This window comes from Selaginella moellendorffii, unplaced genomic scaffold (assembly GCF_000143415.4).
Source record: "Selaginella moellendorffii unplaced genomic scaffold, v1.0 SELMOscaffold_79, whole genome shotgun sequence".
In the NCBI taxonomy this organism is placed as follows: Eukaryota; Viridiplantae; Streptophyta; class Lycopodiopsida; order Selaginellales; family Selaginellaceae; genus Selaginella; species Selaginella moellendorffii.
Window position 1 is genome coordinate 490,161 of NW_003314340.1, and position 26,850 is coordinate 517,010.

The window sequence follows — 26,850 nt, forward strand, 5'->3', positions numbered from 1 at the left end:
AGTCATAATAACGATCTCTCTATTCTATAATTTCTTTTTCTGAATGCAAAGACTCCGGGCAGGCACCTGGCCTTCCAATTCCATCAACATGAAAAGTCCAGCGCCTTCAAAGGGTCCATCGGGCTGGTTGGAGAGCGATTCGATGAGCGTCGGCCACTGCATGCAGTCCATGATGCTCAGATCGAGGATGTGGATCTTGTCGCGCGACTGGACGGCAGCAGCGTTCTGACTATCATCAACGACAAGAGTGCACTGGACAATGGAGCGCTGTAAGTCGATGGTTATGCTAGATTTTGTTTCCTAATGTTTGCTTCAGGAGCACAAAAAATATCTCGATCGACGGAAAGAAAAGCTGAATGGCATCTTGGTTGTAATCCGCAAGAGACAGCAGCAATTGTGGCGCCATGAAGCGTAAACCAGCAGGCACTGATCAAGAACCAGAAAGAGATACAGCGGAGATATGACATGGAGACGGACCCAAAGATGCGAAGGCTTTTGAAGGAAATTGGAAAGGACTTGGACAACTGAAGAGGAGGTGGAAGAAATACTGAAACTCTTTCTCCAGTGACCTGACCCTTCAAGCTCTTACGTCGCTAGCATGCGGAGCTAGGAAACAGGGTGAAACTCTTGGCGATGAGGAGATGAAACGCGTTGAGAAGATGAAAGAGAAGTATAACACGCAGGAAAAGAATGAGGAGTCCAAACCTGCACCGGGACGATCCCCTCCCTAGCTCTCCCCGCTCGATCGCCGCCCTGTCTTCGTGCTTTGAAGTCTGGTTAGCAAGTACTCCGATTCAAAACCTTCAAGCCGTGGTTGCGATGGTTGCGGTAAGTTGCATGGATTATTTTTTATTCTTTTCTGACAAGGTTTTGATATATGGTCACTTTCTTCTCTTTACAAAAGTGCGCCTCAATAAAAACATAGAATCGAATCGCTCGAACAAAGAAAGCAAATAATTGGTTCGAATGGAGTCACTCGAGCATCAGTAAGCTTGTCGGCTTCTTTTTCCTCTCACTTGCAGAATGAGGAGCAGAAAGTTTCTCCCGTGGCGCATCCAGAGAGAAGTTGTAAAAATGCGGTTGAATAATTAACGAGGCACAGTGCCAACTTGAAAACTAAACCGCTTGGTCAATGTGAAGTCACGAGCGTGAACTCATTTTAATTCGTTCAAGTTTGATACATTTAGAGTCTTGAATACAAAGATTTTCATTCCTCTATCATATATCAAGTCTATCGTCGTTAAACTTTCGACCTCAAACGTTCATGAGTTGGGTCTTCATTTTACTTACTATGCAGTTCTTCTGGTGCTTTTGCTGTTTTGCCGTAAGTTGAATACTTCGTACAGGAGATCGTTTTCCTGCAAGTGCCTCTGAAAGCCTTCGTCCAGGAGCCTTCAGAAGGCATTGAGCACGAGGACAAAGCTCCCAAGACACTCGAGAGCTGGAGGCCCATGACTCTCTTCGAGCTCAGCGTAGAAAGCAGCAAATTCCAAACTGTACCAACAGTTTGATTTGCGTGAGCACTGATGACAATCTGCCACAGAACCTTCATCGCGCTGGCCTTCTCCACACCACTAACGACTCTATTCCAGGGACCAGACGGACAGCGCGAGCGAAAGAAAAGAATTCGAATGAAATCCCTCAAGCACTAGTGGTTCCTTCAAGCTTGTCGATCTCAGGTGCGGCTTCTTTTCCGCGCGGAGCAGAAAGTTTCTCCCATATGAAAATGGCGTGATGTTGTGAGGTTCTTTCTCAAGTTTAAAACATCTTATTAATTATGAATGCACTAGAATATTTCAAAGCTATCATAGCTGAAGTTACGACTGGCCTCAAGGGCACATCTTCTTTGGTTCATGAGTTGAGTCTTCATTTTACTCACTATGCAGTTATGGTGCTTTTGCTGTTTGGTTGTCCCCTTGTAAACCACGGCATCACTTGGAACAAAGTTGAACACTTCGTGCAGGAGATTGTTTTCTTGCAAGTGCCTCTGAAAGCCTTCGCCCAGGAGCCTCCGGAAGGCATTGAGCTGCACGGTTTGGCTCCACGTACTGATCTTGAGCGAGTCACCATGCTTGAGCTTGAGACAAGTCTCGTGACATGCACCACCTTCGAGAATCGCCACCATGTCCCTGAAGCTGCTTCTCTGCTCGGATCTTTCTTTCTTTGTCTGGCCCTTCCGGCTGGAAGAGGCAGCCAGCGCTTTCATCTGATCCACCACCTGCAGCTCCATCGCCATCGTCTTCGTTGTTTCACCTTCGCCAAGAGCTTGCGGCAAGAGGTGGATATCGCCAAGTTCGCAGAGAAGAGCGATGGCTTCCCCAGCAGCCTTGCGAACACCTAGATCTGGATCCTCGAGCAACGAGGACAGAGCTCCCACGACACTCGAGAGCTGGAGGGCCATGACTCTCTTGGAGCTCAACGTAGAAAGCAGCAAACTCCAAGCCGTGATGGCGGCCGCCTTGACTGGAGGTGGGGGTTTGCTCGTACCAAGAGTTTGATCTGCGTGAGCACTGCCTTTGTGGATGACAATCTGCCACAGGACCTCCATCGCGCTTTCTGTGGACGCCTCAACGCCACCAACGAAAGTTAACATCCCGAGAGCCTCAATCGCTGAAACCCTCACGGCAGAATCGCGTCCAAGCTTGGAACTCCTGGAGAGATGAGGGAAGCTAGCCTCGAATACGTGCTCGGCCACTTTCCCTGCTCCCGCAGTGATGGAAACCATGGCCAGAGCACGCCCCGCAAGAACAGCCTCTGTCGAAGAACTCTGCTTGATTGACGATAGGATTTGATGAGTCAACGTTTCATACTTGTCGTCGATGAAGTGGGTCATCACCCTCCCCCGCAAAGCGTCGATCATGCCCTTCAAGCCGGCCTCTCGGGTGCTAGATCTCTTCTCGTACAAACAATCCAAGCTTGCCTCCAAGTCCAAGAGTGTGGACGAAGAGTCGTCGTCCATATGCTTCGTGTCACACTCGTGGTGTTGTTTGAGTTTGTTCTCCTTCTCTTCGGCATGCCTCTTGCACTTCTTCGACACTCTCTTTGACGATCGTACCTTAACGCACTCCATCGCCCTTTTGCTGACTGGAAGAATGAGCACGCCCTAGTTCTTGGCGATATTTTATGCTCGCAAAAGGAGCCTTAATTTAAATGTCATTAAAAGGTAATTAGTTTTAAACAATCAGTTAAGTAAATACTTTTTCTAATTGTTTTTTTTTTTCCTCCGTTTTTTGTTTCATCCCGAGAGTATTGCTGTGCAGGATATGAAAGGCACTGCTCAGGAAATGATGGAGCAGGCCAAGGACTCGGCTTCGGACGCGTCCCAGAGGACGGAGGACAAAGCTGGTGAAACCAAGCTAGAGGTATGCTCCAGCAGGTAAGGAAAAAACCTTGGAACCAAAGATGAAGGGACACCTCGAAAACTTGGACAACTGGTTCCTGCCGTCGATTCCCTGCTTCTGTGATACAGGACCTTTAACTTGCAAGCGCCAGTGGAGCACGGAGAGGAGGAGGAGCCTCCAACATGAGAACCGGAGGTAGCGTGGTTGATGCTGCTGCTTTCTTTTGCTGTGTCGAAGCCACGAGACGAGGCGGAACAATCTCAATTGCTGCCATCCTCTGCCAGGTCCGCTTCCTTCTCCATGGAGAATTTGGTCGGGTGTATCTCCAGCGCTGAAGCAGTGATTTCAACGAAAGACTTCCGTGAGCCTGTGAATGAAAGTTCCATAGGAAACATTTGGAATAGAGCCCAGTTACTTACATATGCGTGAAGTGTCGCTTCTGCGATCATGCCAGTCCCTTGCCATGACCTTTCTGATATAGCAGGATCTCCTAGAAGTGCGGCTGCAATGGCTGCTTCCCGACCGCATTAGCAGATCTCTAGCAAAAACAAAAACGAAAAGAAGTGAAAAGCTTGCCGTTAAACGGGTCATCTCTCCGTGTGCAGCAAGGCTCAGAGAAACATGTGCCCGAAGAACGGTAGGATCCAGAGCACCTTCGACAGCAGCAGTCACTGCCAGCTTCTTTAGCGCTTCAGTTGAGATCTGAGATTGAGTGGTGGCATCGGCGGCATCTACCAGCTCAAGAAATTCCTCAGAAAACTTCACAATTTTCTCCTTTGTTATCAAGGCTAATCACCTTTTGTTCCAAGAGTTTTGCTATTGCTTAGCGTGACGAGGCATTGCAAAGCTCTCTTTAATTCCCCACCCTGCCATACTCCAGCCTAAAGAAGCAAGAACCGAAATGTAAGTGACAAACCTCTTCGAAATGCCAGGCAGATCGTAGCATAGAGCAAGGTCTCTCGTCCAAGCTTGAAAGCGCTGCAAAACATGGAATGCCAGTTTAAAGCAAGTACTATCAGGATGACTAAGCGGCAACCATGAAGCTGTCGTACAAGTGCACGTCCACACACTTGTCGCCATTCCATACAACATCGGTAGCCTGGAAATTCAGAGAGTTAACTACGCTCTCTATCAATCCGAAGGCTCTAACATACCTCCCGGCTAGACGTCATAAAAGTCATGAGACACACGACTGATCCCTTGTGGATCACAAACATACCATGCAGGCGCTTTGTTTTCCAGGATTTGTTTAGGAACGTCCCGAGAACGCATTGTGATGAGATCCCAAGAAGATGGCTGTGTTCTCGCAGCAACCCGAAGAACCGGGTGGAGAGAACTAATGAGCGTCTCCCGCAGCTGTCCAACTGATCCACCATTGCCAGAAGCGCACATCGTCATCGTCAAACTGATGTGCTTCACACTGGCAAAGGCAAAGAAGAAGAACACCATTAGAACCAAGGAAAGCCTGTCACGCAAGACTTCATTACCTTCCTCCACGAATCGCCTCGGTAGACCAACAGAATGGATCAAAAGGTGCGAGAGACGCATCCAGATATATTTTACCCGGATCTCCCTCGGCAGCTGTGCTCCAGCGAGGCGCTTGGCATCCACGCCCCCAGCATTGAGCTCATACCCGAATCTATGAGATTTCCCGATTTCCCGAGCAAGACCTCACCTGGCGATGCTCCCAGTCCCAGACGACGACGGCGGATCCATCAGCAGCTCTGGGAAGAGAAAAAATAAATTAGGGCATTTTTAATAAAAACCTGTGGGAGACTGATTCGCCACCTTAGTTGGACTCGTATAACAGTCCACTTTTACATTTACCTGATAGTCATGTCTGATATACTTAAACCAAAATCCATGGCGCATTTTCAATGCTCGAGGCTGGCACTTCGTACTTGACAGAACCCCTTCGCGGAGGTCGAATCTAAATTGGTCGATCTTGCACTTGATTGTTGTGTTGAGTTGAAAAAAAGAGCCCAAAAAGCACAATTTTTTCAAAAAAGAGCAAAAGAAATGATATAACGTATCCACTTTTGTGGGGAGTATATATAATTGATGCCATTAGTGTAATGGCACATATTAGGCGCATCAAAGGCATGTGATGCCTTCTTCTGTGATATATTTTATGCCATATATCAATACCACTTCCTTACGTTGATAGATACGCTCTCCTGAGTTTGCTCTAAATCCCCAAGCTGATTGAAGCAGAATATATGTCGTGTCTTCTCGAGCACAGGTTGGTTTCACCATTCACCTCCACTGCCTTGCGAAGAAACTTGAGCATCGCACCAAGCATCAGCGTGCTTATTCTGTGATCCGGGAATCGAGCACAAATGTCCCTGGTAAACTCGGAGTACTTGATAGAGTTACAGTTGACGACTGAGTGGAAACACCTCAAAGCTAGTACGGATCTGCGTTACCATGAAGTCTACTGATGGCGTGGTTGTGGGCGAGCGGAGGTGGGGTGCTGGATTTCTTACGGGACAGCTATGGGCAAGACACTGACGGGGATGCACTTGTGGACGACACTCTGGAGGCCCTACGAACTAGGTCTGTAATTCATGCCACTGATCTTGATTTGCACGGATTAATTTGTTTCTGTTACCTAGGCCCTTTTGTTGTTTGTGTGCTTCTGATTGAAGTGGCGTGTTAATCATTTCCCAATGCTCGAATTCTTCAATGTTTGTCTGATTTTGAAAGTTGTGTGGTTTTTCTTTTCTAAGATGCAGTTGTCGAAAAGCTTTTTGAGCTATACGGGGAAAAGGTGAGGGTTGGGTGCAAAAGGCCGGGACCGGAAAATGTCCATGCCTTGAACTGCACAGGCCCAAGCGAGCAGGATGTTATCGGCCGCTACTTTAGCATATTCATGGACGTGATGAAACATACGATGTACTTTTGCGAGGCTCAGTGAGGATGTATTCTCCATCCGAATGCAACTGCTAGGATACTAGATCATGGTAAAGGACTAAGTTGTACTCCAAAGACGCATGCCATGTCCATAACGTCTTCCTGTGAAGGGTGCTGGCCTAAGAGTGGAGAGGTTGCGCCAGTTTTGTGCCCACCCTCGACTTCCCAACGTCGCCCCCGGGAATGCAATCATCCCAATGAAAAAAGGTCCATTTTGCAAGAAGTCAGAAATAGAACCATCCGCATGAAACACAAATAATAATTAGGCCAAGTCGCGTTTAGCCGCTCTAAAGAGGAACACCGTACTTAATAGTCTTTTGGATTCTTCGTGAGCAGCAGGCCCAATTTGATCGCTCCAGCAGCCACTTTGTCATAGTCGACTCTAAGAGACGAGTCCTCTAGGTTTGCGCGCTGCGTTTGCTCTGGCAAGCCGGTCAGCCACTTCGTGGCACACGTTTTCTCATCCTCGTCCAGACAGTGTCGTGGCTCTTCTGCAAAGCCAAAGAAAGATTAACGCAACACTAAGCATTCTGCACTCACCTCGGGCCATGTTCCAGACGATCATCATGTAAAGCTGTAGTAACAGTTACATAAACAACACTAGGAAGAGAAAATATCAGATTACCGTTTGCATTTTGTCGCTGGAGGTGTTCGAGTATTTCAGATCGAAAGACATCCTATCAGCACCAATCGGGAAAACAATCCTTCGTAACTCTGAAAAGCGTACCGTTATGTTCATGCGACACGCAGGGTCCTTTTGTAGTCCTGGAACGAGCCGTGAAATGGCGATACTTTTCCTTCTGTCACAACCCAGAGCTCGTCCACGCTTCCGGATATCAGGTGCTCGTCATGGCTCACCTGTTGTAAAAAATCATTAGAAAAAACAAACACAATGTTCTCATACCATTAAAACTCCTCCCTGAAAGAGTGCTAGGCCTTGTATGAGTGCTTCCACGGCGTCAAGGTCCTATAAGCATGCAAACAGCAATATCAAGATAGTGTTGGAAGACAATAGCAGATTCTTACAAGGTGATTTGAAGGCTCATCCAGTAAAAGAATGTGTGGTTTGTTGAATGTGATTTTTGCAAAAGCGACACGACTCTTTTGCCCACCTGTATAAATACTTTTAGTCAAGGAAACAAGTAGTTCATATGTTATACCTGATAGAGTATACATGGCTTGAAGCGCCAGGTTTCCCGAGAGACCAAACGAACCCAAGTGAGCGCGAATCTTCTGCTCTGGGGCACCCTGTACCAATGAACGGTCATAAACTGATAACACGCAAGACGAGTAGCAGTGACACTTACAGGGAAACAACGTGACATGTAGAGGAGAGGCGTTGACGAAAGGTCAAGGCCGTCTACATGGTGCTGACTAAAAACAGCCATGCGCACCTGGACAATGGCCGCCTAAGAATGGTTATACAAATCTTCCAGGAGTACCTTTGGAGACCGAAAGACAGTTCCAGACACAGGCTCCAATTCACCAGAGATCAGCTTCAGCAGTGTTGACTTCCCAATACCATTAGCACCAACAACTGAAATATCAAACGTTAGAGCCCAATGTTACCAGCGGTATAACATTACCAGCTAGGCGACTGTCCAAGTCGAGGCCAAAGTTCAGGTTTCTAAACAGGACTGGACCTCCTGGATATCCAAATGACGCATCACTGTAGAACATTTTTTAAGTCAAACACAACACAAGTCATAGATTAGTTACCTGAAGCTAATTATGGAGCCGGATGGTCGATCGTCTGGAGTCGGGAACTCAAACTTGTAGCTGGAAAAAAAGAAAACCATATTAGAAGCAAACTTAATGAGCACAAAACATACTCTGGATCATTCACAACAGCATCCACGTATCCAATTCGATCCAAAGCCTAAAAATCCACACAAATATAAGAGAAAATCGTGACGAAGGCATGGGCTTACTTTGATTCTTGACTGAACCAGCGACGCACGTTTTGCGTTGTATCTAAACTTGTCCACAAATGCCTGCAAATAGGCACGAGCGGTTACAATCGGTCAAATGAATGTAAGAAAGGCAAACCTGGATGTGCGCTCGAGTACGCTCATTCGATTCGTGTGCCTTCTGTTGATTTGATAGACGTTCTGCGCGCGTCCGCTCAAATATGTCATAATCTCCTTTGTAAGTGACTAACTTTTGCCCGTGCAAATGTAGTATGTCTGTCACCACCTGTGCTACCAGCTCGATAGATTTCGAAACATATTCAAACATACCGCATTGAGAAAGTTTCGAGCATGGGACACAACGATAAGTGTCTTTGGCCACTTCAAAAGATACGTCTCTAACCACAATACTGCGTGTAGGTCCAAATGATTCTGCAGGTATTGATTTTAAGACAAAGCAAGATAAGTATGTTACCGTACCGTGGGTTCATCGAGCAGTAGAAGGTCGGGCTGTATAAACAATGCCCTTGCCAACGCAATCCGCATGCGCCAGCCTCCAGAGAAAGTCTTAGTTTCTCGAACTTGCATATCGGACGTAAAGCTCAAACCCTGCAACAGTTTTTCAGGACCGAGAATTTGGAAAAAGAATTCCTACTTACAGCTAATATAGAAGCGGCACGAGATTCGGCCGTGTAAGCGTCTATTTGTTCCAGCCTCTTGTAAATCTGAGCAAGCCTTTCAGAAGCTGCATCTTTGGAACTTGAAGTATCGTTTGCACTTTTCTGGGAAGAGTAATTAATCAGTAAGACAGAAATAGGAGCTAAAACTGTTGACTTGCACCTTTGCATCAACCAGGCTCGCCTCCTCTTCGAGCAACTGCGTACGTTCAATATCGGTGCTCAAGACGCACTGCAGAACTGTCGTAGAGCTTCCGACCACCTCTTGCTCGACATGTAAGATCTGACAATTCTTTGGTAGTCCATCGATAGCATGCATTGCCATGTGCTTGAGAAGCGTGGTTTTTCCGGTCCCGTTTCTCCCAACAAGACCTTAAGCCACACCACTCAATCAATCCGAGTTATGGAACACAAAACGAAAATGCTCACCATATCTTCTACCATAAGCAAGCGTGACAGAGGCACTGTTGATGAGCTCCCTTCCGCCCATAGAGATGCTGAAGTTCTCCATCCTTATATCTTTCGGTACGTTGGCATCTCCGTCCGTGTTGTGAGTTACGTAAAGACCAGCCATCCCAGCAGCTGCGGCATCCGCTGCAGCAACATGCGCTTCATAGTCTGCCTGTTTATCACAAGAGAAATGAAAGGTGCTAGAAAAGAAAGAAGAAACAAGCCACAAACCCGTCTCTGGCGTTCTTCTTTTTTCCTCCTCCTCTCGAGCTTTGCCTGGTCGCGCTCGGAGATTTGCGGGAGAAGATCCTCGTGGTGTGCTGTGCCCGCAGCCTCGGAGCTACGGAGACCCTCTGACATGCGCACCGGAGCAGCCAGACTTCGCACCGATAGTTTGTTCTCGTCAATACTTCCTCGGTAGAATTTCTCAGCGAGCTTCTTGCAAACCTGGAACACAAAGCACCAAAAAAATTTCTATAATCAGTACATGAAAAATTCCATCCCTTGACTACTTACTCCAACACTCACAACTTCTCCAATTCATTCTTCCTAATAAATTTTCTAGCTGCGCAATTTCTGTCACTCGTTCTAGATCCTAGGAGCAGGGAAGAAGCACATACCCATCGCGCTTCAGCATCGTCGGCCACGCACTCGGCCTCGACGAGCAGCGGGCCGAGCGCCTCGTACGCATTCTCGCCCGACTTGCCGAAATCGAAGGTGTCGTCCTGGAGCACATTGATGATGTAGTCGACGATGATCGAATCGACGTCGGCGTCGCGAATGCGCCTCCCAATGAGCACCAAAACCTCCCCCTTGACGCTGCCGTCTATCCCCATCACTCCCAAAAGCCCTAAACCTTTTAGATCAAGGGGATAAAAGGTTAATAAAGCTCAAGTTTCGTTTAAGTTGGTTTAAAAGCTAATAAAGCATAGTTTAAGTTGGTAGAACTTTTCTTCGTACTAAACGCTCGACTTGGTATATGAAAGGTCCAAGCATTTTTTTGCCTAGAAGAACATCATCGTTTCTTTAGATGCGAGAAGCTTTTGCGCTCGTTGAGTTCCCACGATTCTCTCGAGCTGGAGAAAATTACGAATCAGTAGTGGAGAAGGAAACAGAGAAAAGCTTACTTGCAGTTTGTCGAATTTGGAGTAAATTACAGTACAGGAAGGATTCTGTCCGCCGCCAAGCATATTGACCATCTGTAAAAGGATATGAAAACCGGATCGATCGCAAACGAGCTGGTACCTCGGAGTAGAAGTTTGCGTGATCCGGTAGTGAGTAGAATATCAGTTCGCGTATGCCCCGTATCTGCAAGGATAGCTCTGATGTACCACACGATGAAAACTTCACGGGAGCTTACTTGGTAGCGGTGATAGAAATGTGCGCGCTCAGTGTACAGCATGATTCTTCTTTGGCCGTGGAAAAACCAGGTTCGTGACCGGGAAACATCGCTTGATTTTGTATACCTGCGTAGAATTGTTACAAAAATAGATCGGGATTTGGGTATTTGTTAATGCTCACTCTCCCAGGAGACAAAAGGATGCACTTTCGGCCTTGAGAAAGTTTCGGAGCCGTACGAAGTCAAAATAAGAACGAACAAATAGCATGGTTCCTCCCTGTAAAAGAAAAATTGGTCGATCGTTTAACGTGAACTAACGTGACTGACCTGCAATGACTCCTTGATCCTTGGAAAGAGCTGCAAGATCATGCTAAAGTCAGCACAAGTTTTTGCCAGCGAGTTAGCAGCGTATGAAGAACCTGTTTTGTAAAAAATTCGAATCTTGCGTCATCGACGTCTGTAATTGATTCACACTGCACACCCTCATACACCTGCGGGAAAAAAGTTGAAACCATAGAAAAGTAGAAAAGCTGAAGACTGACCTGACGAACTTGCAACATTATATTTGAAAGCACGCCATCGTAACGACATTGTAACTTGGCCTGAAGCTTAGAAGATCAGCACGTGAGAACGGGCATCGCGAAATACCTTGCCCGTATGATTGACACACTGCCGAAAAAACAAAGCATTGATAGCTGCAAAAGATCGTTTCAAGAGATTGTTCGCTATCAAAGACGACACTATTACCTGCATCAGGATACGATGAAAGAAAAATCGTTTGACGAAAATATCGTGCATGACCATCCAAGTACCTTGTAGCAAATAAAATGTAAGACGAACTAGGAAGTCATAGCGACTCACCATTCGCGAATTCTCATTATGTCAGTATCATGCTGCTTTGAAGGCATCTTGTTTATGTGATCAAACAACGACACAACGTGTGACCAGTTCTGTCAAACCAGACCATTTCAGAGAAAATGAAAGTTTTAAAATAAAGAACATACCTGCATCAATATTACATCCGCAAAATCTATGACCAAAATTTCTATGGAAGATAAAAAGTCGATGTTTTTACTGGTATCAGCTTTTGCTTCTTGAATGCTCTGCACATCATGCTCAGTACTTAGCACTTGGAGGATGCCGAACTTACAGTAGTTAGACCGAGAGGTGATGCAAGTATTATATCTGACGATAAGAAGTCGCTGTAAAGTTTGACCGCTTTTCTGCAACGCAGGACCCTTTAGTTTAGAAGGACAACTTTTACCTTCTAACCTCGTAAATTTTATTCCAATCCTGAAATGATCGTCATTGTTCCCATCGAATATAAACTTAAAATCTGCTGGTTTTGAGGCTTGCTTATCGTCTTTGTCTTCTTCACCCAAACCAAAATCATCGAAAAACCGTTGCTTGAAATCAACGGTAGCCTGTAAGTGACCCGTTAATGACCTGTACACGATGAAACGTTAATTTGCACCTTTTGTGTTGGAGGAGCCAATGCTAGAAGACGCTTCACAAGCTTCAGTGCTAAGTTTCTCATGGGCAACAATACCAGAACCTGCAAAAATCTCAATATTATGGAGAAGACATGCATTGCGAAATGAACAACCTTGGGACGAGTGAATCCTTGATCTCGAGGACTGTTAAAAACACCAGTAGGTTCACGATTATGCAACTTGTCGTTGTTCTTGCTGACCAGATCTTTTGTTTTCAAAACATGGTTTATCTGGTCACAAATAATTGCCGCATCAGATTCACACCGATAGTAATTACGTACGATATGAAGAAGGCAGGCATCCATCGTTTCAGAAGACAATTTCTTCCCTCCTTTCCTTGTGTGTAAAATATCGTAGTAACTGTTGCCTGTAAGAAAGAAACCACCGGTGATGGAGAATAATATAAAGAATTAGCAACTTACACAAAGAATAAAATTGACACTGGTGCTCACTTTGAAAATCCCCAAACTTTCGCTTCGCCACATTCGCCCATTGACTTCGCAACCGTGCTTTGACATTGTAATGGGAGAGTTTACTTTCCGCCTGCAAGATGTCGTGATTGTAAAAAATCTGTGGCACGAAAATATCTGTACCTTGGGAAACTTTTCCTTGTCGATAATCCATTTCGAATTCAAGAAGCCCGAAGCAATATTTTCCACATTCAGTTTGGACTTGGCGCTATCAAGCTCAGCAATTTCCCCTTCTCCTAGTTTGTGATCTAAGTGCACTTTGAATTCGCTATAGTGTTAAAAAGGAAAAACAGACAATGAAATCAAATATCAGCAGCAAAAATTCAAAGCGTTACGTACTCGACAGTGCTTGTCTCCAGATTCTCGTCGTCCACTTGCTCCTCTAGAATTTCGTCACCATCGTCATCCTGGAACTCATCATCAGACTGATCTGGCTCGGTATCTGCGATAAAACGTGAGAAACTTCCAGAACGAAGAGAAGTTAGCAGCTACCTTCTTTGTCCGAAAGTCCACCATTTCTCTCGGTATCAGCATTTGGCACATCGTCACTGCTATGGTCCCTTTCCTTCGTTTGAAAACCACAAGTTTGCCCCCCACCACGCGACTTTAGCGTCGCGATAAGCGTGCTGTATGCCGTAGCCGCATCCAACTCTTCCGAGGTAGACGGACTTGGATCTAGGAACGTTTGAACTGTTCTAGGGATGAAACACGACAAAAAGGATCTTACCTCGCACGTCGTCACGAGAGAGATCCCGAGAGACAATCCGATCTACAAATTCTCGGTTCAATGCGCTGCATTCTCAATCGAGGCGAAATCCTTACCTCCAGCCGCAGCCGCTGCTGCTGCTGCTGCTGTCACGGTGCCATTGCGCTTGCGCTTGAGCGCCATCGCGCTCGCCTAAAACCCTAAACCCTAGAATGGAGAACTTCGTTTTAAACTGGCATACGTTTATTTCTAGTTTCGATCTAGTATCATTTTGGAGGGAAAGTCACAGAGCTCCAATTCTCTCGCATGAAAATCACAGAGTTCCAATCTTCTCGCGAGCAAATCCTTGAAGCTTGATACTTCCAAAGACCACCCTGGAAATCCTTGTTCTTCGAAGGACACTCCTCTCTATAAGACATCTCCTGGAAAGACCACTGTACTCCACTTCTCGCTCGTGAATCCCAGCTCCTCCTCGGAGAACTGGTGTGGAGGAGCTCCCGCGAGGATGGAATTCCTCGACGATGGTTTGTGACCCACGAACAGCGAGAGGTGGCCGAGCAGCTTGTCCTTGCGCGAGAAGCTCGTCCCGCAAGAACACATCCACTTCTCGCGGCCGCAGTGCTTCTCGTGCGTCCGCAGATCCGCCACCACCGAGAACTTCTTGCTCCGGCACTTGCTGCAAGTGAGCATCTTCGGGCAGTGCGATCGCCGGTAGTGGTTCTTCACGCAAAGAACAGTCTTGAGCGGCGAGAACTTTGGATGGAGCTTGTGGCGCTTGCAGCCCTCGAACGGGCATGAGTAGCGCTTGCTCCGGCTGGCCTGGACGAGCTGTTCTTGGATCAAATGCTTCGGCTTGGACAGCGCCGCCGCGGTCTTGTACTCGTCGCCGTGGCCTCTCATATGCATGCGCAAGTTGGCGTCGCGCTTGAATCCTTTGCCGCAGATCTCGCAGAAGTGCGTGTGCTCGGCGAGGATCTCCATCGCGTCCAGCTCGATGAGATCGTAGGAGCCGGGCAGTAGCGTTTCGGTCTCCTCCTCGAGCTCTTCCTTGCGAGGATCGCCGCCGCTGGGAGCGACGTTCCAGACCGCTGGAGCGAGAGTTTCTTCCTCGTCCTCGTTGAGGTCTGTGAGATATGCCATGAACTCGTCCGTGTCTTGGCCTTCTTCCAGCTTTGGAGCGCTGAGCTGCTGCTGCTCTCGATCGCGATCCTTCTCGAGATCATCGAAGACGATGTCAAGGCCGAATTTTTCCGTGAGAGATGGCGTGCTGCTGTCGCTGCTGCTGCTGCTCCCAGTTCCAAACAGTGATGAACAGTGAAAGCCCTCGTCCTTCTTGATCGCTCCAGTTGGAGCTTTCACGTCCTTGCTTTCCTCCTCGCCATGTTTGAGCTCCAGGATGCCCTCCATGAACCGATCGAGCAGCTTCTCGATCTCTCGCAGCTGCTGCTGGCTTGAATTGTCGGGCCGCGATGCCAGCTGCATCGCCACCGCCTGGAGGTAGCCAATCTTCTCGAAGAGAGTCGGGCAGCCAGCGCTGGAACGCCGGGGGCTCACCGAAGGACTCATTGGAGGATTGGATGTGGAAGCTGTGACCCTTCGCGGAGGAGAAAGAGGAGAAGTATCAAACGCTTCCACTCCCAGACCCAAGAGAGAATCTTCACAGTAAGAAGAAGACTCCATGTCCCCAAGAGCTCCTTAAAGACAGTGAATAGCGCTCTTGGTCGAAGGAAGAGGGCGACTCCCTGTCACTGCTCTTCTCTCGCCTGGATCTAAGGAGCTAAAGTCTGTACTGAGCAAGATGGGAAGCCACTCACTGTTCTTCGGTCGAAATTTGTCGCAAAGTCAGCACGAAGCATCTCAAGAAAAATTGCTCTCTCGCCGTCAGAGAGAGCCATCCAACCGAATTGCGGCACGATGCTGTCCGATGGTTTAGCGCTTTGACCTGCGATCGCTCCGATCCACCACGCCCGATAAACCCTAAAATATTTGGGGAGAAATTTCAGGGTTCATGAGGAATGGCAGCGGGATTTGTCTTGACGCCCCACAAGCTCTCGATGTGCGTGCTTCTCCAGCTCTACGCGGCGCCGCCCGCGCTCACGCCTCCATTCCCTCTGCCGGCGGCGGTGCGGCATCAGCTGGCGCTCTTCCTGCTCGGATTGGCCAAGGTAAGCACTGCGATCCAAATCGAGAATGCGGCAATCCTAGACGCAGGCCTGCGATGGATTCCTGGAGCCGACGCTCGAGGACCTGGGAATGCAGCTCAAGGAGTGCCTTGGCAGCATTGGCGAGGTGATTGCCGAGCAGCTGGCGAGTCGATTGCTGGGATTTTCATCGCCGGAGGACTTGTTTACCTTTGTTGTGCTGGGACTGAGAGGTAAGCTATTTGTATGCAAAGTTCTTGCGGTTTAAATAGAGATGTTCCAGAGATTGTTGTCCCGGCTCCATACACAGTTCCTGAGCGCGGTGGTGGCAACGAAGATTCATTGCTGGTAGAACACAATAGCCCGCTGGGACAGTTCTTGCGAAGATGCATCTTGTCATTCAACATTCTATCCTTCGAGGTATGTTCTTTTCTCTTTTTTTACTATAGAGTTAGATGGATCTTCACTCGGTTGATTTTCTTACTGTAGATCTAGTTGGATCTTACGCTGACTGCTTTTCTTTTTTTTTTCGTGTTTCCAGGGAACGTGCCGGCTTCTAGCTGAGCTTGATGCATATCGTCGGCCGGCTTTAAGTATTGGTGATGGAAACATAGTTGCAAAAGATTCCTTGTCTTGCCAGCAAGCAGAAGGTGATGATGATGAAGACGAAGAAGAAGATCGGCTAGAAGACGATGAAGACGAAAATGTCATCGCCTCCGTGACACCCGTTCACGGCAGGGAAAGACATGGAAATGGTCGGCGGGCATTCGGAGTTCCATTGATTCCGACTGAAGGTAAGGTCAATGGATCTTTTTGTCCCGGCTAACTTGAGCGACTGCAGGAAGTGAAGAGCTGGAACTGCAAGAGTTCACGGACATGCAGGAGCTCGAAGGTTTTGGTGCAAACCATGTGGGAAACGGTGGAGGTGTTCGAGACGGTGGGTTTGCATTTGCATTTGGTGATGCTGCAAGCAGGGGCGAGCATGCAACACAGGGTAGTTTTCTGCGGACATATGGTCAGGTTGAAGCTTTCATGAAAGACCAAGCCATACTTATAGCCAAGTAAGTTTTCAAGAGTCCTATTGGGTTTTTAGTGGTTCGCTTACTTCCTTTCTTAGAGAACTTGGAACAACGAACAAAGTAGATCTGGACACTAAGCTCAATCTTATAGAAAACTTGGCTCCAGAGATGCACCGGGTACGCGTCGCTTTACTGCCGTTGACAGGTTTTGTAAAACGTGTTGAGCAGGTCCACTATCTTCAGTATCTTAACTCTATTCATCATGGAGACTATCCAGCTGCTATGAGCAGACTCCATCAGTACTTTGATTATAGGTAGGGCCTGCGACGTGTTTCACTTGATCTTAATCTTAATATTCTTTTATTTTAGTGCGGGACGAGGAAACATCGCACCCGGCATCGACGCAAGTGTCGGAAGGTTCCAAGCTGGCCTTCTCACTCTTGGATCTATGCACGCACACTTTGGTCACGTCACTCAAGCGTTACAGGCAAGTGTTTGTTAAGAGTCCTGATTGTATTGAACTGTGTTTTGTTTGCATGCAGGCTCTCAGTGAAACTGTTCGCATCGCTCAACAGGTACAAGTTTTCTGCTCTCACAATCCATCTAACTTTCTCCATGCAGAACAACGATGATACTTGTCTTGCGCATTCTTTGGCTGCTTTGTGCCACTTACTATCGGAAGTGGGTGTTGCTGCCGAAGTTACAAAGGCCGGTGCAATCGGCGACTTTGATCGTAGTATTGGTCCACAGCTCGCTGCTCAGCAGCATTTGCTTCTTTCTTTAAACCGGTGCTTAAAACGAGCATTAGAGCTGAAACTTCCCAATCTAGTTGCATTCAGTCGCTTGGCTTTAGCGAAGTTTGATCTCCAGGTAATCAGAATATCAGGTTTAGTACATATTTATTGATGATTGAAGATGATATGCTGCGTAGCATGTTCGCAGGTTGCCTCTGATCGGAGGGCTGAGAAGCTCCGAACAACTTGGGACATCGCCAGTTGATGTTTGCAAGGTAATACTTTGGATTAGTTATATTAGCTAACGTGTTTCTTCCAGACTCTCAGAATCAGTCCATATCTTCTAGGCGACCTGGTGCACAGTATGTCGTCATCCGGGTCGCAGCGGATCACTTCTGGGGCTTTCGGTCAAGCACCTGGAATGCCCGGAAACTCTCAAACAGGAAGGCTGGGACCTTTGTCAGAATCACTGTTGAAGCTGGCTGGATCCTCGTATCTTCTTCGATCTTGTTCGTGGGAGTTGTATGGCAGGTATGTCGTTTGTTTTGTTTGTCTGTACATCGTTCTGAAACTCTTTTGTACAAGCGATCCGATGATGCGCGCGAGTACCTTGGTTCATGCGTACTGCTACTCCAAATCCGCAAGGTTTGGCCTTGGATTACGCTTGAGTGGAAATGTTTTTCCAACGCTTGTTCTGTCCAGTGCAGATGATTTATCGGTAGCCTATGTAAAGCTTGCCCATCATTTAGCAGCTCATAAGGGATATAGAGGTATCATTAAGCTTTCACCTTGGCCTTTTACGTAAAAGTTTTGCTGTTTCAGTCGCTTTAACTGCGCTGGAGCAAGCAATGAAGAAGTTTCCACTTCATGCTAGATCTTCTTTGCGATCAGTTCAACTTCAATTTATTCATAGTCAGGCTATTAACCGGTATGTTTAGAATAAACCTTGTTTGTGATGTTTCTGACTCATCAAACCTGCAGTGGAAATACCAGGCTTGCATGGGTAGCATGCTCCGAGCTTGCGGCAATGGCTTCGCCAGTCCTAGGCGTTGACATGGAACTAAAGTTTGAAGCTAGTTATCGCCACGCACTAACGCTTCTGGCGTGTAAAAACTACAGTGAGGTACACGTTTGGCTGGCGCTCCTGTTTGCTTTGGTAACGTGTCTTGGCTATGGCAGGCAGCGACTTCAGCAGGAGAACTGTTCGCTTTGTGCTACAAGTATGACATGCAGCTACATGTTGTCAAAGTCTTACTTCTTATTGCTGAGATTCACAAGGTCTTGATTCTTTCGTTTTTCTTTTCGATACTGTTACTCATTCTAAAGAACTCTTGCCCGTCCAGAAATCCGGGAGCGCTGTCACGGGGCTACCATACGTACTAGGCAGCATAACACTCAGCCAGTCACTCAACCTGGACCTTCTCCATGCGGCGTCCAGGGTCAGCTTAGCAGAACTCTGGCTGGACCTTGGAGCCGACCACGCTCAACGAGCACTCGACCTTCTCCAGCAAAGCTTACCACTTGTCCTCGGCCATGGTAGCCTCGAGCTTCGTGCGCGGACCAACCTCTGCATTGCGCGGTGCTACGTAAGCAGCACAGACTTCGCAGGTATCATTTTCTTCTTTGTTAGACTTTGCGGACTTACGTAGTCTTCTTCTTTTGTTTGCAGTGGCTACAGCTCCAGAGCTTGTACTTGATCCACTCCAACTCGCTGCGGAAGAATTCATGAATTTAGAAGTAAGAAACTTTGATACTTACTGGCAAGGCCTTGATTTCAATCGCTCCTCACTTTTTCCAGGACAAAGACCAGGCATCCGAAGCTTTCTACTTGCTGGCCACCACGTTTAACTCGATCGGTCGTATGGAAGATCGAGACAAAGCCGCGGAGAAATTCCAGCAGTGCGTGGTAGAAGAACCGTAAGGCCAGGCCAACGAGCGATAACCAGCAAGGATTCTTCTTCCAGTACGGAGATTCATGTGAATCGCCAAGGTTCCCGATTCCTGTACGTATGTGTCGGTAGCCACGTGTCCATGACGTGTCTGTAATATCTTTTTCTCCTTTTAAAAAACCACCTAGGGTTCTTCCGCTATGGTAGCTATGGCGCCCGCATTGCACGATAAGGCGGCAGCAGCGGTCCTTCCAGAGGAAATTTCGATCGATTCTTGCGGCATTGAGCCGGATCTCGAGGGTGCCGATGCGATCGGCAAGCTGCGCGGCGAGCGGGAGATTGTTCTTGGCAGGAATTTGCACGACCAGTGCTTCTCGATCACGGAGCCCGAGCACGACGACGAGGAGACCGGCGAGAAGGATGTGTACATGGCTGGTGTTCTTGCGCGCTACCGGAAGACGCTGGTAGAAAGGACGAAATATCACCTGGGTAAGAGATTCTCTTCTTCTTCCTTGCTGCTTTGGAGTGTTTGTTTGAGCTCTTGCGATTGGAATGCAGGGTATCCATACAACCTGGATTTCGACTACGGTGCTCTCTCGCAGCTACAGCATTTTTCCATCAACAATCTGGGAGATCCTTTCATCGAGAGCAACTATGGTGTTCATTCTCGGCAATTCGAGGTCGGTGTTTTGGATTGGTTTGCGAGATTGTGGGAGCTGGAGAAGAACGAGTACTGGGGATATATCACAAACTGTGGGACGGAGGGAAATCTTCACGGCTTGTTGGTCGGGTAAACTTATTTCTTTCCTTTCTTCTTCACGGACTTGTTCTTACTTTGATACTTCTTTTTTCCACAGGAGAGAAGTTTTCCCGGATGGCATCCTCTATGCCTCGAAAGACTCGCATTACTCGGTATTTAAGGCAGGACGTATGTATCGGATGGAAGTCGTGAAGGTTGACACACTTCTATCCGGCGAGATCGACTGTGCCGATTTTCAGCGCCGACTGCTGGAAAACCAAGACAAACCAGCCATTGTGAACGTTAACATAGGTGAGTGAGAGAGCGAGTGAGTGAAAGTTCTATTGTCTAGTTCTCGGATATTGATTCATAGTACTGTTTCAGGTACCACTGTCAAAGGAGCAGTGGACGATCTTGATGGTGTGATTAGAACACTGGAAGACTGTGGCTTCTCCCAGGACCGCTTCTACATCCACTGTGATGGTGCTCTCTTCGGGCTCATGATGCCGTTCGTGAAGAGAGTAAGCTCCACAAAGTTCGTGTTCTTCGTGTTCTTAAGCGCAAGGCGTGTTTTTTCTCTTCTTTCCAGGCACCAAAAGTGTCTTTCAAAAAGCCTATTGGAAGTGTCAGCGTTTCGGGACACAAGTTCGTTGGCTGCCCGATGCCATGCGGCATCCAAATTACCAGGATCGAGCACATCAACACGCTGTCCAGGAACGTCGAGTATCTGGCATCCAGGGACGCGACCATCATGGGAAGCCGCAATGGCCACGCACCACTCTTCCTCTGGTACACTTTAAACCGCAAAGGCTACCGCGGTTTCAAAAAGGAAGTGGAGAAGTGCCTGGCAAACGCGCACTACTTGGCCGGTTGCCTCCGGGAGTCCGGATTTGGGGCCATGCTCAACGAGCTCAGCAGCACCGTGGTGTTTGAGAGGCCGCAGGACGAAGCCTTTGTTCGAAAGTGGCAGCTCGCGTGCCAAGGCAAGATTGCGCACGCGGTGGTGATGCCCAGCGTCACGGTGGACAAGCTCAAAGTTTTCCTCAAGGAGCTGATTGAGAGCCGGAGCCGGCTCTTCCCGGACGGGAAAATCGTGGCTCCCTGCGTCGCGGATGAGCTGGGCGCGAAGAACTGCGCTTGCGTCAAGCACTCCTCCTGTTCCTGGTAAGTTTTTCTAGCTTTGGTTTCCTCTTCTCTGATATCTCATTGTTCCAGAGCTTGGCGCAAATCTCTCGGGTGTACGTATCTGCGTAGAAGAGATATTATGCTAGTGGATGGGCGAGCCAACTTTTTCTCGAAACTTTGGACTCCATACAATGATAGAGCTGTTGGATTTCCAGTCAAGAAATTTAGAAAGACAGGGTCATGCTTTTGAGACCTTGAAAGAAAATTAAACTGAGAAGAACCCCAGAAATTTTCTACAGACAAGATCATGCTTTTGAGACCTTGATAGAAAAATCAAACTCTATAATAGAGCTGTGGATTTTCCAGTCAAGATCATCCTTTTGAGACCTTGATAGAAAAATCAAACCCTATAATAGAGCTGTGGATTTTCCAGTCAAGATCATGCTTTTGAGACCTTGATAGAAAAATCAAACTCTAGAATAGAGCTGTGGATTTTCCAGTCAAGATCATGCTTAAAAGAAAAATCAATCCTTGTGATAGAAATCCAAGAGTATCATGGGCGATTCTTCTTCGAGAACTTTGATCGTCAGTAGGGAAGTTACTAAAGCAATCCATCCATTGAAGATGAAACAATGTACACATTCTTCACCGAGAGAGATCTTCCCAAGCCAAGAAGGAAAGAAGAAGAGGAGGGAAGAAGATCATATAGAATTCTCTACTTATCTGGAAAGAGAGCGAGCGAGCGATTAGATTCCCAGAGTAGCGAGCGATCTTCCTCCTTGATCAATTGTCATAGACCCGGCACTCATCCGTCTCTGGATTGTCCTTGCAAAACGCCTCCAGCGGATCCTTGCCCTTGTCCTTGTCCCTCTGGTGAGACGCGGCGGCGCTCACCTCCTCCACCTCGTCCCACGCCACCACGCACTCGGCCGACGCTGGATTCTCCGCGCACACCTCCTCCGCCTGCTTGATGCTCTCCTCCACCTTACCCTCCAGCGGGCTCGCGCACGCGATCGTCGTCGCCATCCTCCTCCTCCGCGACACCAATCGAATCCCCCCCATTCCCCCTCGCGCCGCCGCGCAGGAGCTCCTCCTGGGAATCGCGGAGATCTGCTGCTGCTGCTGCAAGAATTGGGGCTGCTGGAGCGCCATCGTTGTAATCGCGATGGACGCCATGAGCGCACGAGCTATCGATCGATGCGAGGATCTCTGTCCCAAGAGCCCTAGCTCCAGGGCAAACGATCACCACGCAAGGAGGAAGAGATATCACTGCCACGTGGAGTCCGCTGATTGATCGACAGCACGGCAGGTCTATGGCTTCCAAAGCTGCAGGAAGTAGACCATGGAGAGAGAAGGGGAAAATATAGACCGGGTGCTCTAGGAAAAAATCCAACCCATGGTTCCCACATTTCACTTTGCGAGATTTTTTCTTTGTTTTGCCTTGCCTATCAATCGCATTCTCGGGCTCGCTTGCTCAGGCGTTTTTTTTTTTCTCGAGAATTATTCAGGAGTAGCTCTATGATTGATCTGGAACGAGGAAAACTTCGATCTTCTCAAGCGTAATAACAAGGAGCTTACTTGTCGTGATCACGAGCGCGAGCCAGGCGACGAGAACTTTGCGTTGTTTCCCCTCTTGTCATGACCCAGGCGCTACTTCTTCCTCGTTTCTCTGGATGGCAGCAATCTTAGCTCTGGACGAGTCCCCTTGGCCATCATCTGGAAAGAAAACCAATGAAGTTAGTCACTACTGCTTGATCGAAGAGAAAGAGAAATCCTGGAAACCAAAGCTAGAAGTTGGAAACCAAAGTGAGTGTACTACTACCTGCGACAATCCTGCTTCTCTTGCGTGACATCCGCTTGACAAGCCCCTCGTAGAGCTCGACGAGGAGCTTGGGATCCTTCTCCGCGTACATGCTGTAGTCCCCGAACGTCGGCAACACTTGCATGTCCATGGAGGCCGTCCGGAGCACCGCGTCCTTGACAGTCTCCGAGTCATACTTTCGAGCCAGGTCCAAGAGGTTGATGGCGTTGTCCCGGGAGACGTTGCTGACTAGAAACTCCTCGCACACGGCCTTGAGGAGCTTGACGCCATATTTCTCTGCAGCACAGAAGAGAGACGCGGCATGTTTCTTGAGCACTTCGGGACACACTGTGGCGGTGTAGAAGAAGCGCACAAACGCTTCCAACACATCGTGCGAGAAGTCGTCGATTCGGACGACACCGCTTTGGGCTTCCTTCATTTGAGCACTAAACATGGCCTTAAACACAGGTGACTTCCCCGCCTGCGCTAGAAACAGGCAGACAAACAAAAACCACAGGGGCGCTCACATGTGAAAAAACATGTGGGATTGAGAGCTTTTTGTTTGGCAAGGCTGCACTGCTGAGCATCTCTCTCACTCAAAAGCTTTAGAACAAAGCTTTCAAGGAACACACACACACACAAAAAAAAAAAAAAGAACTCGAAGCAAAAAACGTAGAAAACCTCTCATCCCGTTCTCTCTCACGCAAAAGGTTTAGAACAAAGCTTTCAGGGAAGGCAAAAGCAAACAACAAACAACCAACACAAGAAAATGGAGACAAAAGCAAGAAGAAAAAATTCTCATCTCGTTCTAGTCCCAATTCTAACAAAGAAAAAGAGAAAAGTCCTTGCAAGCTAATCCACCCAGAAAAATGGTTTTTCCCGACTTCTAAAGGAAACAAAAACACAAAGAGCCGCAAAAATTCATTCCAGGAAGATCACGAAGAACAATCAAGCACGCATTACTATCAAAAGCCCAAGGAAACCAAAGGAAAGAAATAAACTAGATGCTAAGCTAGGGCTTGAGAGAAAGATCGCTTACCAGGATCGCCTTGTGCGCGCACACATCCGGCCCATCACACGCCTTGAGCGTCACATCCGACAGCGGCAAATCGAGGGTGTCCTGGTCCCAGGCGCGAAGGAATTCGGCCTGGCGCGCCACGGCTTGCAGGCGCCGCTCCTCGTCCCGGAGGCGCTGCTGCGCGGCTTGCAAGCTCCCCACCAGCGACTCCAGCCTGTGGATCCGGCCCCTGTGGCATCGATCACAATACGCGAACTCCACCGCGTAGGAGCGAAACTCGTACCCTGAGAGGAGCCTCTTGCAAAGCACGCATTCCACGCGAGGCATATTCCTCCTCTCTCCGTGTGCCCTAGAGGGAATTTTTTCTAAAAGATTTTTGGCGCCAAGGGCGTTTCGCGCGGGAACGGTTCGCCACGTGGCGTGTTTGAAAACGTTAGAATTTAGGTTAGGACTAGATAAACAAAAGGGTACCATTAAGAAAGAAAAATTAGTCAAATAAAATTGAAAATAAAATCGAAAAGGTGCCAAAAAGGAATACATAAACCCTATGTTAAAAGGTAAATCACTATATAAATCTAGGTATCAAAGCGATCACAACACAACAAAGGATCAATGAGGAAGCTTGTGGTAGTTGCTTTCTTGGCTATATTCTTTGCAGGAGCTACTTCTTCGCGATTGTTAGCGTCTACTCCACCACGATCTCCATCGCCAGGATCTCTAGCAGTGGAGAAATCGATCTCTATAGCTGTTTCTTACACAGGAAAGGATACCTTCGCCGATGGAACCCTTTTGACGTGCCCGCAAACCGCGATTCATCCCAACGTTATGGTCCCCGGAGATGTTGATCCTGCACAGCTTTACTCCATCGTGATGATAGATAGGCGAGCTTCGCGGTCGATGTTTACATTGGCAGATCAATTCACGTACGTCCACTATTGGATCGCCAACATCCCTGGATCAAAGGTTGACGCTGGCACCATTTTGGAGGAGTATATGAGGCCTGCACCCCACGATTTCATGCAGCACAAGTACGAGTTTATACTGTATAAGCAGCAAGGGCAGATCAATACGCCTCTCGCGGATAGATTCGTCAAGGACTGGGAAGCGGTCGCAAGCGCTTACAACCTTGGCAGCCCAGTAGCAACGACTTCCTTTGTCGCGCAGCTCACCCTAAACTTTAGAACGAGAATGTTCCAGTGTTAAACAGGTGGCTTCTTTGAATCATTGCGTGTTGTTCGAAACTAGAGAAAAGAGATTCAACTATTGTTAGAACAAGATCGTCCCAATGTTATAAAGGTGGCGAGATTATAGGTTTGAATTAAGAGAGAACGAAAATAGAGAAAAGAGATACGATTACAGTTTAGAGTGGTGTATGGTGTTGTTTCTCAAGAACACTGTCCCGGATAGGACGACTTTGCCTCTCTCTTTAACTTTGCACTTGAAGGAGATCCTGAAAGAAGACGCAAGCGTTACGGGGATGGTCTAGAAACGATTGCGGGCGCTTACTGCGAGCTCTCGCCTTGTTCTTTCTTCATCAATGTTACGAGCGTTTCGCCCGGATAGACGTGGTGCAGGAACCTGGAGCTGATCGTCGCAATTCTCGTCGGATCGCCGTCGCAGCAGCACCGAATTATAGCTCGCACGGCATAGCCAAGCGTGCAAAGCCCATGAAGAATGGGACGCTGGAAGCTGTGTTTTTAAATCCCGTCACAGACGTCATTCGCAAGAACAACGCTTACCCCGCATCTGCGGCGAACTTTGGGTCCGAATGCAAGGGATTCATGTCTCCTGAAAGACGGTAAAGTAACGCCTACATCACGGACGAGTAACTTTTACGCTCTAAAAGGAAAAACAAAAAATTAAAATTAATCTCTCGTTACCTGGTTCGGCCTGATTTGATCTTCAAACTCGAAGTCTGGAGGAGTTGCGTCGAATTCTTTCTCATTGAAACTGATGGCTGGAAACTGCGACGATGTTCGCGACGAGAAGGAGAACGGGCTTCCAGGACCTGCCGAGAATCCGCCAGCACCGCGTAAAAATGCCAAAGTCCTGCAAAATTGTTGACTTAGCGCTAGGCCTACTCTCCAATTGTACAAAAGCTACAACACCTTTGCAGACATAGCAGTTCCCCGGTATCGATGTCTCGGTGCAAGAGTTCCATTTCAATTAACGCGGCTTTCCCTAGAAAAGTGACGCTCGGGCCTATCATTTTTGCGCATGAAAAACGAAACAGTCGTACCTTTGTCGTGAAGACCCGAAATTCGTTTGCTGCTACGAACCTGAGATAGAGACACTCGGACATGAAGGAAAAAAGAGAAAGGAGAAACCTTACCCGTGCACTCGTTGGAAGAGGTTTGTAAATCTCCACATACTGTTCACCGTGCAACAGTAGCTTCGGATCAAAGCTGCAAATTATATACATTTTTTTCCAGGCTAAAGTCAATGAAAACGAGAGATGGAACTTACAACTTACTTGAGGCCGCGAATATCACCAAAAGTTCCCACAAGCCTGTTATTGAAAAGTACTGAAAACGTGGGAAGAACCTACGCATGATAACCTCTAATTGTCAATGAGAAGAAGAAAAAAACTTCCCTTGCCTTGATAAACTTCTGGCCATTCGGATGATAGACATAGGAAAGCTCCACGGGATCAATCGGATCTACCGCCGCCGCGCCGACGCCTAACGCATAGAGCGCCACATCCCTGACCCAACGAACAACGAAATTTAGGAGAAAGAAGCGCGATTTCGTCATACTTCTCGGTGTAGCTCAGATCATCCTGCCAAGGACGCGATCAGACAAAATTCTGGTGAAATTTCAGCTGGAATACCTCTGGAAATCGATGCGTGAGTACCTCCTCGGCCACAATCGGGGGTATCGGCTGTCGCCGCTCCTCCATGCCTATCACACAGGACCACGATAAAAAATTAGGGCTCTAGCGAGTCAAATGACCGGGTCTTGACTCATTTTGACTCAGTCAGCGATGGTAAATGAGAAAGCCACTAGATCTTTCTTTTAATCGCGTGAGAGAAACGTTGTCAAACGCAAACGCGCGTGCACGTACTTTCACCGTGTGTAACCGCAC

General features: G+C 47.8%; 11 protein-coding genes across 15 annotated transcripts; 3 read left to right on the forward strand and 8 right to left on the reverse strand.

The window, feature by feature from the left end:
- Positions 1-1,786: 1,786 nt before the first annotated feature.
- LOC9657110 (interferon-related developmental regulator 2) lies at positions 1,787-3,070 on the reverse strand. The gene has a single exon (XM_002987168.2). It carries the CDS (start codon positions 3,068-3,070, stop codon positions 1,787-1,789), a length of 1,284 nt encoding a protein of 427 aa, XP_002987214.2.
- Positions 3,071-3,227: 157 nt separating this feature from the next.
- Positions 3,228-5,074, reverse strand: LOC9656022. Of its 2 annotated transcripts, none has more exons than XM_024661038.1 (7): positions 4,829-5,074; positions 4,496-4,761; positions 4,378-4,440; positions 4,258-4,319; positions 4,138-4,207; positions 3,761-4,072; positions 3,228-3,672 (listed from the first exon to the last, which is right to left on the reverse strand). In XM_024661038.1, the coding sequence occupies exons 3-7, from the start codon at positions 4,424-4,426 to the stop codon at positions 3,602-3,604; spliced, it is 564 nt and encodes a 187-aa protein (XP_024516806.1). In that variant the 5' UTR covers positions 4,427-4,440; positions 4,496-4,761; positions 4,829-5,074; the 3' UTR covers positions 3,228-3,601. The 2 variants fall into 2 exon arrangements, with proteins under 2 accessions (XP_024516806.1, XP_024516805.1); XM_024661037.1 differs by having other exon boundaries at positions 3,228-3,708.
- Positions 5,075-6,446: 1,372 nt separating this feature from the next.
- Positions 6,447-10,165, reverse strand: LOC9657111 (ABC transporter F family member 3). Its single transcript, XM_024661101.1, has 21 exons — positions 9,912-10,165; positions 9,523-9,738; positions 9,271-9,463; positions 9,005-9,213; positions 8,824-8,946; positions 8,645-8,773; positions 8,495-8,596; positions 8,304-8,450; positions 8,186-8,248; positions 8,087-8,133; positions 7,974-8,033; positions 7,841-7,923; positions 7,697-7,791; positions 7,562-7,648; positions 7,415-7,502; positions 7,281-7,366; positions 7,159-7,221; positions 6,982-7,112; positions 6,880-6,931; positions 6,795-6,828; positions 6,447-6,745 (listed from the first exon to the last, which is right to left on the reverse strand). Exons 1-18 carry the CDS (start codon positions 10,125-10,127, stop codon positions 6,990-6,992), a joined length of 2,130 nt encoding a protein of 709 aa, XP_024516869.1. The 5' UTR covers positions 10,128-10,165; the 3' UTR covers positions 6,447-6,745; positions 6,795-6,828; positions 6,880-6,931; positions 6,982-6,989.
- A 1-nt stretch (position 10,166) lies between these two features.
- On the reverse strand, positions 10,167-13,707 carry LOC9657112 (digestive organ expansion factor homolog). The gene is made up of 23 exons (XM_024661102.1): positions 13,416-13,707; positions 13,321-13,362; positions 13,086-13,268; positions 12,933-13,035; positions 12,717-12,861; positions 12,546-12,666; positions 12,405-12,490; positions 12,237-12,353; positions 12,105-12,185; positions 11,903-12,054; positions 11,781-11,853; positions 11,635-11,733; positions 11,492-11,580; positions 11,378-11,442; positions 11,279-11,325; positions 11,173-11,232; positions 11,050-11,121; positions 10,958-10,987; positions 10,813-10,907; positions 10,652-10,757; positions 10,537-10,599; positions 10,419-10,490; positions 10,167-10,367 (listed from the first exon to the last, which is right to left on the reverse strand). Exons 1-23 carry the CDS (start codon positions 13,480-13,482, stop codon positions 10,296-10,298), a joined length of 2,040 nt encoding a protein of 679 aa, XP_024516870.1. The 5' UTR covers positions 13,483-13,707; the 3' UTR covers positions 10,167-10,295.
- Positions 13,538-15,279, reverse strand: LOC9657113 (zinc finger protein STOP1 homolog). Its single transcript, XM_024661103.1, has one exon. It carries the CDS (start codon positions 14,977-14,979, stop codon positions 13,708-13,710), a length of 1,272 nt encoding a protein of 423 aa, XP_024516871.1. The 5' UTR covers positions 14,980-15,279; the 3' UTR covers positions 13,538-13,707.
- LOC9657114 (anaphase-promoting complex subunit 5) lies at positions 15,267-19,281 on the forward strand. Of its 2 annotated transcripts, none has more exons than XM_024661099.1 (20): positions 15,267-15,464; positions 15,511-15,673; positions 15,724-15,860; positions 15,982-16,234; positions 16,282-16,501; positions 16,558-16,636; positions 16,688-16,773; positions 16,829-16,946; positions 17,002-17,034; positions 17,081-17,329; positions 17,391-17,468; positions 17,513-17,724; positions 17,779-17,838; positions 17,896-17,963; positions 18,016-18,121; positions 18,175-18,316; positions 18,373-18,471; positions 18,537-18,801; positions 18,863-18,930; positions 18,992-19,281. In XM_024661099.1, exons 1-20 carry the CDS (start codon positions 15,315-15,317, stop codon positions 19,112-19,114), a joined length of 2,709 nt encoding a protein of 902 aa, XP_024516867.1. In that variant the 5' UTR covers positions 15,267-15,314; the 3' UTR covers positions 19,115-19,281. The 2 variants fall into 2 exon arrangements, with proteins under 2 accessions (XP_024516867.1, XP_024516868.1); XM_024661100.1 differs by having other exon boundaries at positions 15,751-15,860.
- LOC9657115 (serine decarboxylase 1) lies at positions 19,214-21,316 on the forward strand. The gene is made up of 6 exons (XM_002987095.2): positions 19,214-19,571; positions 19,641-19,872; positions 19,940-20,133; positions 20,206-20,342; positions 20,411-20,985; positions 21,037-21,316. Coding segments are annotated over exons 1-6 (1,428 nt in total). The 5' UTR covers positions 19,214-19,282; the 3' UTR covers positions 21,038-21,316.
- Positions 21,317-21,544: 228 nt separating this feature from the next.
- LOC9656023 (calvin cycle protein CP12-1, chloroplastic) lies at positions 21,545-22,228 on the reverse strand. Its single transcript, XM_002987173.2, has one exon. The coding sequence runs from the start codon at positions 22,120-22,122 to the stop codon at positions 21,730-21,732; it is 393 nt and encodes a 130-aa protein (XP_002987219.2). The 5' UTR covers positions 22,123-22,228; the 3' UTR covers positions 21,545-21,729.
- Positions 22,229-22,334: 106 nt separating this feature from the next.
- On the reverse strand, positions 22,335-24,092 carry LOC9656024 (BTB/POZ domain-containing protein At4g08455). Its single transcript, XM_002987174.2, has 3 exons — positions 23,787-24,092; positions 22,766-23,270; positions 22,335-22,662 (listed from the first exon to the last, which is right to left on the reverse strand). Exons 1-3 carry the CDS (start codon positions 24,090-24,092, stop codon positions 22,583-22,585), a joined length of 891 nt encoding a protein of 296 aa, XP_002987220.2. The 3' UTR covers positions 22,335-22,582.
- Positions 24,093-24,377: 285 nt separating this feature from the next.
- On the forward strand, positions 24,378-24,968 carry LOC9657116 (protein D2). The gene has a single exon (XM_024661005.1). It carries the CDS (start codon positions 24,378-24,380, stop codon positions 24,966-24,968), a length of 591 nt encoding a protein of 196 aa, XP_024516773.1.
- Positions 24,969-25,051: 83 nt separating this feature from the next.
- Positions 25,052-26,689, reverse strand: LOC9657117 (enoyl-CoA hydratase 2, peroxisomal). Of its 3 annotated transcripts, none has more exons than XM_024661105.1 (11): positions 26,596-26,689; positions 26,522-26,544; positions 26,364-26,469; positions 26,239-26,309; positions 26,098-26,170; positions 26,005-26,044; positions 25,874-25,946; positions 25,646-25,814; positions 25,505-25,575; positions 25,275-25,454; positions 25,052-25,215 (listed from the first exon to the last, which is right to left on the reverse strand). In XM_024661105.1, exons 1-11 carry the CDS (start codon positions 26,662-26,664, stop codon positions 25,119-25,121), a joined length of 972 nt encoding a protein of 323 aa, XP_024516873.1. In that variant the 5' UTR covers positions 26,665-26,689; the 3' UTR covers positions 25,052-25,118. The 3 variants fall into 3 exon arrangements, with proteins under 3 accessions (XP_024516873.1, XP_002987221.1, XP_024516874.1); XM_002987175.2 differs by having other exon boundaries at positions 25,272-25,454; XM_024661106.1 differs by lacking the exons at positions 26,522-26,544; positions 26,596-26,689 and having other exon boundaries at positions 25,272-25,454; positions 26,232-26,309; positions 26,364-26,395.
- Positions 26,690-26,850: the final 161 nt, after the last annotated feature.

Excerpts from the sequence above, each read along its gene's own strand:
- LOC9657113 (XM_024661103.1), bottom strand. The coding sequence starts at position 14,979 with ATGGAGTCTTCTTCTTACTGTGAAGATTCTCTCTTGGGTCTGGGAGTG.
- LOC9657111 (XM_024661101.1), bottom strand. The coding sequence starts at position 10,127 with ATGGGGATAGACGGCAGCGTCAAGGGGGAGGTTTTGGTGCTCATTGGG. Across the intron at positions 9,739-9,911 it reads ACGATGCTGAAGCGCGATGG|GTTTGCAAGAAGCTCGCTGA; the intron begins GTATGTGCTTCT and ends TTTGTGTTCCAG. Across the intron at positions 8,451-8,494 it reads CTCGAAACTTTCTCAATGCG|GTGGTGACAGACATACTACA; the intron begins GTATGTTTGAAT and ends CTGGTAGCACAG.
- LOC9657114 (XM_024661099.1), top strand. The coding sequence starts at position 15,315 with ATGGCAGCGGGATTTGTCTTGACGCCCCACAAGCTCTCGATGTGCGTG. Across the intron at positions 15,861-15,981 it reads TCAACATTCTATCCTTCGAG|GGAACGTGCCGGCTTCTAGC; the intron begins GTATGTTCTTTT and ends TCGTGTTTCCAG. Across the intron at positions 17,839-17,895 it reads TGCTACTCCAAATCCGCAAG|TGCAGATGATTTATCGGTAG; the intron begins GTTTGGCCTTGG and ends TGTTCTGTCCAG.
- LOC9657117 (XM_002987175.2), bottom strand. The coding sequence starts at position 26,664 with ATGGAGGAGCGGCGACAGCCGATACCCCCGATTGTGGCCGAGGAGGTA. Across the intron at positions 25,815-25,873 it reads GAACTGCTATGTCTGCAAAG|GACTTTGGCATTTTTACGCG; the intron begins GTGTTGTAGCTT and ends ACAATTTTGCAG. Across the intron at positions 25,576-25,645 it reads ATCAAATCAGGCCGAACCAG|GCGTTACTTTACCGTCTTTC; the intron begins GTAACGAGAGAT and ends TCCGTGATGTAG.
- LOC9657116 (XM_024661005.1), top strand. The coding sequence starts at position 24,378 with ATGAGGAAGCTTGTGGTAGTTGCTTTCTTGGCTATATTCTTTGCAGGA.
- LOC9656023 (XM_002987173.2), bottom strand. The coding sequence starts at position 22,122 with ATGGCGTCCATCGCGATTACAACGATGGCGCTCCAGCAGCCCCAATTC.
- LOC9657110 (XM_002987168.2), bottom strand. The coding sequence starts at position 3,070 with ATGGAGTGCGTTAAGGTACGATCGTCAAAGAGAGTGTCGAAGAAGTGC.
- LOC9657115 (XM_002987095.2), top strand. The coding sequence starts at position 19,283 with ATGGTAGCTATGGCGCCCGCATTGCACGATAAGGCGGCAGCAGCGGTC. Across the intron at positions 19,572-19,640 it reads AAGGACGAAATATCACCTGG|GGTATCCATACAACCTGGAT; the intron begins GTAAGAGATTCT and ends ATTGGAATGCAG. Across the intron at positions 19,873-19,939 it reads CTTCACGGCTTGTTGGTCGG|GAGAGAAGTTTTCCCGGATG; the intron begins GTAAACTTATTT and ends TTTTTTCCACAG.
- LOC9656024 (XM_002987174.2), bottom strand. The coding sequence starts at position 24,092 with ATGCCTCGCGTGGAATGCGTGCTTTGCAAGAGGCTCCTCTCAGGGTAC. Across the intron at positions 23,271-23,786 it reads GCGCGCACAAGGCGATCCTG|GCGCCCCTGTGGTTTTTGTT; the intron begins GTAAGCGATCTT and ends TTTCACATGTGA. Across the intron at positions 22,663-22,765 it reads AAGCAGGATTGTCGCAGGTA|ATGATGGCCAAGGGGACTCG; the intron begins GTAGTACACTCA and ends TTTTCTTTCCAG.
- LOC9657112 (XM_024661102.1), bottom strand. The coding sequence starts at position 13,482 with ATGGCGCTCAAGCGCAAGCGCAATGGCACCGTGACAGCAGCAGCAGCA. Across the intron at positions 11,854-11,902 it reads ATTGGAATAAAATTTACGAG|AAAAGCGGTCAAACTTTACA; the intron begins GTTAGAAGGTAA and ends CCTGCGTTGCAG. Across the intron at positions 10,988-11,049 it reads TCGAATTTTTTACAAAACAG|CTCTTTCCAAGGATCAAGGA; the intron begins GTTCTTCATACG and ends ATGATCTTGCAG.
- LOC9656022 (XM_024661037.1), bottom strand. The coding sequence starts at position 4,426 with ATGGAATGGCGACAAGTGTGTGGACGTGCACTTGTACGACAGCTTCAT. Across the intron at positions 4,208-4,257 it reads CTGCCTGGCATTTCGAAGAG|GGTGGGGAATTAAAGAGAGC; the intron begins GTTTGTCACTTA and ends GGAGTATGGCAG. Across the intron at positions 4,073-4,137 it reads CAAAACTCTTGGAACAAAAG|ATGCCGCCGATGCCACCACT; the intron begins GTGATTAGCCTT and ends TTGAGCTGGTAG.